Source organism: Actinia tenebrosa, unplaced genomic scaffold, assembly GCF_029948245.1.
Source record: "Actinia tenebrosa isolate PJP-AT-01 unplaced genomic scaffold, QUT_ActTen_1.0 PGA_scaffold0__85_contigs__length_37466705, whole genome shotgun sequence".
NCBI classification, from domain to species: Eukaryota; Metazoa; Cnidaria; class Anthozoa; order Actiniaria; family Actiniidae; genus Actinia; species Actinia tenebrosa.
The window spans coordinates 6,681,464-6,692,857 of record NW_028292569.1 but is presented as its reverse complement, the minus strand read 5'-3'; the positions used below and the strand labels follow the sequence as shown (position 1 = coordinate 6,692,857).

Genomic DNA, 11,394 nt, shown 5'->3' with positions numbered 1-11,394 from the left:
TTTTGTTATTCAACCACAGATCCTGTGTTAAAGTAGCCAGCATTTAGCCCGGGGGGGTACTCCTCCAGAATTTGGGTAGGGGTGTTCCACTAGGATTCTGAAAGGGGTACCCTGTTTATGACAAAAAAAATCAAATTTGTAGACCCTCTTTATATATATATATATATATTTTTTTAATAGTCCATCAGTATGGGAGTACCCCCCCCCCCCCCCCCCCCCCCATCCCAACCCCCCGGGCATTTAGCCTTTATAATTTCTTTTGAGATAATATTTCAAGAGAAATTATACATGCTGAACGCAGGCTAGTGTCAAGGGGATATCGTTTGATCTGAGAAGATGGCTTGGGAGCAAGGATTGATATTCCCGATGGAATACCATTTGTTGTGAATGATAAAGAGTCGACGACTGTCAGTAAAAGAAAAAATTATGGGCATTCATTTGTATATGGATAAACTAATAATATGAAATCAATTTGTGTTGGCAGTGAGTTGTGACCATCTTGTTAAAGCTGTTAAGCTCTTATGATATTTCTCTTTTGACACTCAGATCTTATAACAAATTTGATTGTTGAAAGAATAATAATAATATAAAGCCTAAAAAGATGGTCTCAAGGTCAATCTTTTTCTTGGTGTCTGTATGCAAAATTAGCAGGGAAAGCATGGCCGAAATCGGGGAAGCATATTCTGTTCAAATGGATGGCATCTATTGTAATGCAATGGTACTACAATCATAAAGAGAACTAGTCTCCTACTCAGCCGCTATTAGTGTTGTTACACAATTAAGTAGTGAATGTTGTGTGACGACACTAATAGTGGCTCTCATGCATAGGAGACTAAAGGAGAACATGTATATCACAAGATTCCACACAGCCACAAACAATTTATTTCCATCTTATAAATAATAATGTGCAGAAAAACATAAAACATCATTAAAAAATTATTATAAAGTACAGTAATTGCATTATGATATTCTATGCTTAGGTCAAAATTTTTAAAAAATTATTTGCTGCAATATACCTCTTGCATATGAAATAAAGGCAGCTTAATTTGGTGGTGAAAACAAAAGAATACCAATCTCATAAGAATTTTTAAAACCTATTGTTATGTCCGCCTCCAAATTGAGCTGCATTATGCTTGAAGGGGTCTTTAGAAATTTCTAACCAGAATATCTGCAATACACCCCCTGCATGTGACATAAAGGCCTTTCAAATTGGAGATCAAAACAAGAGAATTTCAATCTCATAAGAATTTTTGAGCTTGGGCACGATTCTTTTCCCCATTTCAGACTATATGCCATTTCCTTACTGTTGGGCAAGAGATGACATTTGAATATGGATACTACTCAAAGAAACAATTCAAGAGAATAACAGGTGATCTGCAATTGTAAAACATTATGCCCAAGGATAAGAAGATTGCTGTATAATCTCTCTTCCTGTCCTTCCTTCCTTCCTTACCCCTCCCCCCAGGTAGTTCAAATTTGTAGTTTTCCTACTCCTCCCCCATCAAAATAAAAATGTACAATCTAAATATCACTCCTCTTCGACTAATTCATTGTCTTCTTTCTTTACATTCTGCCTGTTTACTGTGTCATAAGCTTAGACTATCATGAATGTGAATACCATCAACTAAACTTGAATATAATACAATGAAACACTTAAATGGGCACTTGGATGAAAGCACCCCAATTTTTCAACGTCTGAATAATTGAAGTATTTGAGGATAATTTGGCTCAATTAAGATTATGATTGACTATGATTATGATTATGATTATGATTATGATTATGATTATGATTATGATTATGATTATGATTATGATTATGATTATGATTATTATCACCATATGTAAACCAGATTAGTGAAAATTTCCACCTGGGAACCACTTGCAGTTGAGAAATTTTGAGTTAAAAGGCAAAAGAACAATAGGGTTGAGTAAATAACGTCATTTACTCACAATTTATATGCTAAATAAAATTGATAATTTCTATCTGAGACATTTTTCTGTGAAGAAAGTATGTTGCTTGGCTACAATTGGGGCAGTATAGATATCTTTAATTAAGATTAAAGTCATTTCCAATTTTCATTCATTTTCATCCAAGTGTTCCTTTAAGGATCAAGCTATCAAATTCAAAACTCTTACCAGTCTCTTGCCCAATTCTAACATGGCCAATAGGGCACTTGCATTATATATAGCATCATTTACTACTACTACCAGAATCCCTTGAACACTTTTTTTTGTTCAGTAATTAAGGTGGCTGCCTACTTTTGAACGTTCGAATTGAGCCCACGATGAGCGCGCGCTCAAAAACCACTGAAAAATCTACAAGATTTTATTGAAGAACCATACGCGTTTTGAGCTTCAACAGGGCAAAACCCTCAAATTTTGCACGGGACTCTATATTTTTTGATAGCTCATTCGAAAAAACTCCTAAAAATCTAAGTTATATCAACATTTTAGGAAAAGTTTAAATCAGGAACGCGTGAAAAAATAGATTTTTGTTCAACTTTATGAGATTTTTTAAGAGCACCGAAACTACAAAATATGACAAATCAATGTATCTCTCTGTTTTTTTGTCGAAAATATCCATGTATTATTGTAGAATGATTGACTAGCCTTCATTCATGCAATCATATAGTCTGCAAATAACTATTATCTTATTCATCTTAATTTTTTTCTAATCACTTCCGGTGGCGCAATTTCTACTCCAAAAGCTCGTGCGTAGGCTTACATTAAATGCTGATTATCTCGAAAACGAGCTCAGGACACCCTATTTTTCTTTCCAGATTTGGAATCAGCATTAAATTTCAATTCGGAAAATCAAAGTTTTAAAAAAAGCTTAAATCAATTTCCAAAAGTAGGCAGTCACCTTAACTGACACCAGTTTGAAAGAGAAAAAAAACAAGAAAATTGCAAGCATTTTGATAGAGGTAGTAAATAACAACATCATGCAAATGTCCTATTCATACAAAGATTATTATTTTGAAGAGAACGACGCATGATCTGGAATAGGAAAATATTATGCCCAAGGTCAAGGAGACTGTTTTAAAATTTTCTTTGTTTTACTCTTTTCTTTAATTTCTTTCATTCCTTCTCTCTTCCTTCCCCCAAGGTAGTTCATAACCAACTTTCTGACTCCTCCCGTGTAAAAATTAACAAGTGCATTCTAAATATAGCTCCTCTTCCACTAAGGCATTCTTTTCTTCTTCCTTCAGACTTAACCTCTTAACTGTTTCATAAGCTAAAACTACCATAAAGCTTGATGGCGCCATAGATAAGACTCTTGCCGACAGTCCTTTAGCCAAGGCTGCTAACCCTTCTTCTTGAATCAATGATTTGAATGTTAGTAGCATGGAGTTCCCTCCTTCAACCTGGTAAAGAAAATGGAAAATAAGCATTGTTTCAGGGTTCAATCTGTAAATTAGCCATGCCCTGACTTAGATCAGTCCAGAGGTTGTTTAAGGGTTTGATCTGTAAGTTAGCCGTGCCCTGACTTACATCAGCCCAGAGGTTGTTTTAGGGTTCAATCTGTGAGTTAGCCTTGCCCTGAATTAGATCAGCCCAGAGGTTGTTTCAGGGTTTGATCTGCGAGTTAGCCTTGCCCTGACTTAGATCAGCCCAGAGGTTGTTTCAGGGTTTGATTTGTGAGTTAGCCATGCCCTGACTTAGATCAGCCCAGAGGTTGTTTGAGGGTTTGATCTGTGAGTTAGCCATGCTCTGACTTAGATAAGCCCAGAGGTTGTTTCAGGATTCTATCTGTGAGTTAGCCTTGCCCTGACTTAGATCAGCCCAGAGGTTGTTTTAGGGTTCTATCTGTGAGTTAGCAGTGCCCTGATTTACATCAGTCCAGAGGTTATTTTAGGGTATTAATAAGATTTAAATGTTGTTTTACAAATGATTCCGATCCCATAATATATCCATTATACAGAGTTTGAGGACTCAACCAACCCACAACATAAGGTGTCTTTACCTGTAATCTTGTTCGAACAATATCCAAAGGATTTGTCATGCAGGCGGCAGTGACACCAGCCATTACCCCTGACGGGGCTAAAACAAGTATATGATATGTACCAGCTGGCACTATACTGCCTATAAGCCCAGTATAAACACCATAGGAAGCCCACCATATAGCACTGGTGGGTGCATATGTCATAAGTGAAGCTAAGTACCCCTTGTACAAGCCAATAGGGCCACGAGTTAAAATAATTTCTTTCACAATTGTCTTGGAATTTTTCAGTTTTACAGAATGATTTCCTTGTCCTTGGATCATGAGTTTTTGAGACACTACATCGACGGGTACAGTTATTGTCTGGCCGATAACAGAAGCACAACCACCGGCTAAAAATCCTCGAATGACGGTGCTGTATTCCGAAGTTCTTGCTCGAACTAGTTCATATGTCGTTATGTAACATTGTCCTGCGAAAAGACCGAAACAGCTCACCATAAACCCTTTATAAAGACCTCGAATTCCTTCAGTACGGGCTACTTTAACAAACGCGTCCATAGAGCCATTATAAAGTGCATTATTTCGCTGAACTTGAAGTCGAGTTTTCACTAAATTTGCTGGATACAAAACTGTCCGAATACCAAGAAACAAAGTAGGTCCAAAAAAGTAAAACTTCCGTTTGTCGAGATCATGCCATTCAATGTGTTTAACGTGTTCAGGCATCTTGAAATTTAGTTCTGTCAAATTCGTAGAAATCGGAAGAAAGCTTAACCATTATTTTAATTTTTTTAAATCCAAATATGTAATCGAATGACTGCCATTTTGTTTCATTCCACTGAACTATGGATCAGCGGTTATAGGTCACATTGCACATGATCACGTACCATAGTTCACGTGATAGCACGGCCGATTAAAACACAGGTAGCCCAGGCTTACCGTTATTGTTGAATACTGAATCGATCGAGAGACAGACAGACAGACAAAGATTATGTGGGTATCATATGGGTATTTTTGAATCCTCATTTTTACGCTTTTTATTTGATTTTAATTAAATAATGTTTACCCATAATTATTTACCCATTATTTAGGTAGAGAAGAGCGGATTTTGAAACAACCCACTAAACGGCCTCAGATCGCGCTGAAACGTCGCCAGAAGACTGAACAAAGTAAAAGCAACAACTGCAACAAGTTTTGAAGCAAATTGTTGAGTGAAACATTTTATTTTCGTAACTTTATCATAACTCCCATACATTCCCTTATAAACCATACACAGGAACCTGTTCTTTTGCTAACATACAAATGTCTCAACGATCAATCGGCAGAATGTATGAAAGAACTGTTGACAAGATACAAGCCTAAACGTAACCTCAGGTTATCTAACCAAAGTCTCCTCACGGTACAATGATCAAACTCTAAGAGCTATATGGAGACAGAGCATTCATCGTTTGGTGATCCAAGACTTTGGAATTCTTTTCCAATAAACATTCACACTTGCAAAAATCTAAGACCTTTTAGATCATTACTTAGAACATTCTTTTTTTTTCTAAACAGAGTGACCACAGTAAATCCGTGAAACACTAATTACTAAATAGTACAAAATAGTGTTAGTTAAACAATAGAAAACAATGGAATTTGCATGAAATTGTGCTATTTAGTATTACCAAAGTTTCACGGATTTACTGTGGTCACTCTACTATTAGATTTTATTTCTTTCTTTGAATTCCGTAAGAGCGCTAAGACTCAGTGTGGCGCTCCTAAAGCAATTTTGTTTTTAATATTAAAAACATGGAAATGCAAAATATGTCAATCTCGTAATCAGAACTGGTACAGGGGCGTGGAGAGGGGGACGAGAGGTGCGCGCACGCCCTCGTGAGCTTCTCCTTTCACAATGCACCCATTACCTCATAGAAGATACTAAATAAATCATTACATGTGTAGACATATAAGCTCGTGGAATTCTGTTACTATTCATTCTAATTCGTTGGTGAACTAGAAGCCGCAAGACAAGACTCGTCTATATCAGAGAAACCGTATTGAGGAAAGGTATGTTTTACAATTAGTTAGCATCACATTTGTTTAACTGAGACAAAATGATGGACCTTATCGATCCCTGAAACAACCTCTGGGCTGATCTAAGTCAGGGCACGGTTCGCTAACTCACAGATTGAACCCTGAAACAACCTCTGGGATGATCTAAGTCAGGGCACGGCTAACTGTCTACAAGATGGAGTATTTGAATTTTGTGTGTTTGTTTTACGGAGCGAAGGAAAACCGTAAAAGGTAGTGAAATTCACTTGAATCAATCGTGAAACAAAATCCAAAATGAGCCTTAGCCCCAAGATACGAGTCAGTACTACAGCCAAATCTCTCTGCATTTCCAAGACCTTCAGTGCAAACCGTTGATTCAAAACTTTGTTCTTGTAACGTGATATTTCATTACAACCGGTAAATTTTACGTTGTTCTTTTAGGTCATAAAGACTCGCACATTAATTGTTTGTTTGACTGTTTGCTTGGTGGTCGTCTCTATTTTGCCTTCTGCTCAGTCGCGGTCATATGGGCCACCAGGGACACAGCAGAAAAATACATGCGTGAGAGTCTGCCGTAAAAAGCATGAAGAGGCAATCTTTCAGGCGGATGAAGATTGCACTGATTGCATAATGGATTGTCCAGCTCACGGACCTAGGGGTGGCTGATCGAGGATTCAACATTAAAAATCTTGCTAAAAGTGATTAAGGAAAAAGGTGTAAGATTGTAAATGGACCTTAGCTGAAATAAAATGACTATTCAAAACTAATTGTGTCGGCTTTCTAATAAATACAATTATTTTTTGAAAAAAAGTTCTGGAAACGATCAACGAAAATAATTTGCGAGGGATATGACTAGGTACAAGTTCAGCATAACCACACCATTATCTAAACTTGTGCGTGATGGTAGTCTTACTGAAATATTATATCCATACTTTTACATAGCTAATTGATCGTTCTTTATCTTGTTTTCATACGATAAGAAATAGTAATTAGAAAACTGATGTCTAGCTTAGTCTGTAAAAACATTAATTTTCTCTCTCATAACACCACGACACAGCTGAGAATGAGCAATAGATATATTGTTAAAAGTAGTTATTAATGACAAAAGTATAAAGTTGAAAATGAATCTTAAGAGAAATAGAGAAGAAGAAGAAGACGACATTTAATTATCGAGTTGCAAATTCAGAAGTCTCACAATAGTTCGTTTCTACGCTTCGCGTATCCACGAGTTAAAAACGAGGGCCGAAGCGGTTTTCGTGTCCCACGCCTCCGATACACTAATGGGAAAAACCGCCTAAACATTGCAACGAAAGACGAATATCACACACATTTTCCTACACGTTATTCAACAATATTGCGGTAAATTTGCTTTACACGAAAAGACGTCCTGGCCTTCGCTTACAATTCGTAGAAAACTCCGAACTCAGTTGTAAAGTTATGCAAGGAAAGGCCTCGCATTAACTTACATAACCTATAGAAAAGTTACTATTCGTAGAAAATTCCGAATTTATAAATCCGAAGTTCTCTGATTTTTTCTAGGGTTGTTGTGTTTATTAGCGTGCTTATTTTCAATTATTTATCCACATGTGAATACAGTATGTATAAATCCGAAGTTATACAAGGAAAGATCTCTTATTTGTTAGCATAACGTGTACTAAAGTCGATTTGGTTGAAAATGGCAGCGCGTGATAAAATTGTTATGCAAATTATGTGAATCTTGTAATGAGAACAGGTACACTCAAAAACACTCAGCACTGGCTACATTGTTGATTCTATAACATCTTGAAACCAACCCTTGAACACTCACGCATGTATTACCTCATAGTACCTCATATTCAATAAATTATTAGATATGTAGACTTATCAGCTTGTAGAATAGTTTCTAGCTATAATTTTCAGTTGTTGGCATTAAACTGGACGCGGCTAAAGAATAAAGTGATTCAGTATCCTATCCATCTAAGAGAACTGTATTGAGGAAAGGTATGTCTGACAATTACATCAAGTTTGTTTAACAAGCAACAATAGTCAAACTTTAGTCGAACCCTGAAACAACCTTTGGGTTGATCTAAGTCAGGGCACGGCTAACTCACAGATCAAACCCTGAAACAACCTCTGGGCTGATCTAAGTCAGGGCATGGCTAACTCACAGATAAAACCCTGAAACATATTCTGAGCTGATCTAAGTCAGGGCATGGCTAACTCACGGATCGAACCCTGAAACAACCTTTGGGCTGATCTAAGTCAGGACACTACTAGCAAAACTGAATATTGCCGGGACATGGGGGAGACCTCATAATCACCGCTTGAGCACCGCTCTGCATTCAAGTCTAAAATTTTACTAAAACGTAATATTCAACTACCACAGGTACATTTTACGTCGTTCTTCTGGGTTTCAGCCATGAAGACTCGTACATTGATTGTTTGTTGGACTCTTTGCCTGGTGGTCGTCTCTATTTTTCCGCAAGCCTTTTCTCAAAGACCGCTCACATACTCGTGCCCTAATCGATGCAGTCTTACGAAGACGAGAGAAATCGAAGCGGTGATTCGTAAAAGTATTGATTGTGTTAAGAAATGTCCAGTAATGCATACCGAAACTAACACACAATTTTCTAGACGCCTCCAAATTAACACCTATGATGTCATTAAGGCGTGTTTTAAAGGCTGCGATGGGATAAGGAACAGGGCATTCAAGCTGGTGTTTAGTGATTTCTCTAAATGTCGAGCGAAATGTGGTCAAACATAATAGAGGAGAAAACAGTATTGCTAAGAAAGAAGTAGACAGGGAATTAAAGGTGTAAAAGTTCAAAATGGACTTAAGCTGAAATAAAGTGACTATTTTAAACAGGGTGTTTTGCTAATTCTTCTTCTTTTTATAAAAGTTGCATGAGGATTAGAGCAGCCTAAATTATTTAAAAGATCAATTCCTTAGGCCCCGTCCATACGTATCCGGAAATTTTTGAATCCGCAATTTTTTTTTTTTTCGGATACGAAAATGTTCGCGTCCACACGCAGCGTATTCGAATCGTTTTCACCGTCCACACGTATCCGTTTTCGTAAAATTTGCGGATACGGACACAAAAATTTGCGGACACGTGTGGACGCAACCCGTATCCGTAAAAATAAATTTGCGGATACAAAAATTTCCGGATACGTGTGGACGGGGTCTTAATTCCTATTTCATTACAGAACGAAGATCAGTGCTACGCTCGTAGAAAAGGGACGGTTTAGTTACGAGGGACTCGATACGAAATTAAGCCTAACCATGAAAACATAGCTACCACCCATAGTTCCCCCCTCCACCCCCCGCATATATATTTTAAAAATATTTATCTAATATCTACCATTAGGTAATCAGTGCATGTTCAAGGGTTGGTTTTAAAATAGAATCAACAATGTAGCCAGTGGAATAAGAAATAATGAATGAGGAATGAGGAATAAAAGGAAAAAGGGGCGAATCCCTAAATTACACAAATTTTCCACATACTTTTTCAAACATTTTTTTAAAATTAAAAAGCGTATGACGTAACATAAAGGATTTGAGTTACTGTGGCAACTTTTAACATTGAACGCTGGACATTTTTTGAAAATAAATTCGTAAGAACCTTTACGTGAGTCAAGAGTAAAAGGGTGATGTTTTCAAAATACTGTAATCCAGAACGAGTGCAGTGTTGTATATTAAATGATCCCTTATGTTACGTCATAGTCATTAACATATTGGGAATATAAACCTTCGTATCCTAAAGACCCGACATTTAAATGACGAAATATTTTCACAATCAACTATCCACTTTCTAAAGAATCAATTCTGAAAATATTGTGTAAAGGCTTATAAGCACTGTGAAGAACAGTCAAAGTAAAACAATGGGATTACAATTAATCCAGGTGATCTTGGCTCGAAAAGGGCAAAGGATTATTTGTTCAGTAAAGCGAACCCAGTTCCTAATAGACCAAATTCAAAACTCGCACCGATGTGAGGCTTAAGTTGTGAACAAAGGAATCTGGCGTGATTCGTGACTTTTAAATCACGCCAGATCCCTTTGTTCACAACTTAAGTCTCACATCGGTGCGAGTTTTGAATTTGGTCTATACCTAGTCTCCTATTTCATATCTCATGGTAATCAAAATGGCGGCTGGTGACAATTCAAGACAACACCGATTTCGCTGATATTACTTCAATTGCATTTATGCTTTATTTTTATCAATTTTAACTGCTGATAGGGCAAGAGGGAGCTTTTCTGGTACATGTAACAGATAATTTTACAATGTAACGTTATATTTTAGGACTTATTTTAAAGATTCAAAAAAATTTCTGATTGGTTAATAGTAACCGGAAGTGCGTGTGCGAGATCACCTGGATAGCAGTGTCTACTGCTTGGCGATTAGTCCTCTCCAGCTATTGACTCATGGCCCATTCGAGAATTTATTGTTTTGAGTCAAATCCAACCACTCGACGAAAAAATGGATTTGTCATGTAGGCAAACATATAGACAAATATATGGGCAAATATCATATTTGACTAATAGTAGACAATATTTGCCCAATGACTGTATATGATATGTACCTACACATTTATCCCATGGGCACAGATGTCAAAGTCCGTATGGCCCAGTAAAATCCCAAACGGCAAATATATAGCAGATATCATATCATCCATACATTTACCCGGTAGTAAATGTGAATGCTCATTTGATATGTGCACGTATTTGCCCAGCCCGTATATGTGTTTTATGCCTTACGTATACCCTGTGTTTCCCCAGGCCGTATATGTGATTCATGCCTTACATATACCCTGTATTTTCCCAGGTCGTATATGTGATTTATGCCTTACATATACCCTGTATTTTCCCAGGCCGTATATGTGATTCATGTTTTACATATACCCTGTATTTTCCCAGGCCGTATATGTGATTCATGCCTTACATATACCCTGTATTTTCCCAGGCCGTATATGTGATTAATGCCTTACATATACCCTGTCTTTGCCCAGGCCGTATATGTGATTTATGCCTTACATATACCCTGTCTTTGCCCAGGCCGTATATGTGATTTATGCCTTACATATACCCTGTCTTTGCCCAGGCCGTATATGTGATTTATGCCTTACATATACCCTGTGTTTCCCCAGGCCGTATATGTGATTTATGCCTTACATATATCCTGTATTTTCCCAGGCCGTATATGTGATTTATGCCTTACATATACCCTGTGTTTGCCCAGGCCGTATATGTGATTTATGCCTTACATATACCCTGTATTTGCCCAGGCCGTATATGTGATTAGTGCCTTACATATACCCTGTATTTTCCAAGGTCGTATATGTGATTCATGCCTTACATATACCCTGTATTTTCCCAGGCCGTATATGTGATTAATGCCTTACATATACCCTGTATTTTTCCAGGCCGTATATGTGATTTATGCCTTAC

At 37.2% G+C, this 11,394-nt stretch overlaps 1 protein-coding gene and 2 long non-coding RNA genes across 3 annotated transcripts; 2 read left to right on the top strand and 1 right to left on the bottom strand.

The window, feature by feature from the left end:
- Nucleotides 1-859: 859 nt before the first annotated feature.
- On the bottom strand, nt 860-4,770 carry LOC116305344 (solute carrier family 25 member 44). Its single transcript, XM_031715239.2, has 2 exons — nt 3,965-4,770; nt 860-3,365 (listed from the first exon to the last, which is right to left on the bottom strand). The coding sequence occupies exons 1-2, from the start codon at nt 4,661-4,663 to the stop codon at nt 3,147-3,149; spliced, it is 918 nt and encodes a 305-aa protein (XP_031571099.2). The 5' UTR covers nt 4,664-4,770; the 3' UTR covers nt 860-3,146.
- Nucleotides 4,771-5,926: 1,156 nt separating this feature from the next.
- Nucleotides 5,927-6,735, top strand: LOC116305355 (uncharacterized). The gene is made up of 2 exons (XR_004198161.1): nt 5,927-5,983; nt 6,410-6,735. It is a non-coding gene; the product is annotated as an uncharacterized LOC116305355 (long non-coding RNA).
- A 1,107-nt stretch (nt 6,736-7,842) lies between these two features.
- On the top strand, nt 7,843-8,815 carry LOC148913360 (uncharacterized). The gene is made up of 2 exons (XR_016119073.1): nt 7,843-7,948; nt 8,334-8,815. It is a non-coding gene; the product is annotated as an uncharacterized LOC148913360 (long non-coding RNA).
- The last annotated feature ends 2,579 nt before the right edge of the window (nt 8,816-11,394 follow it).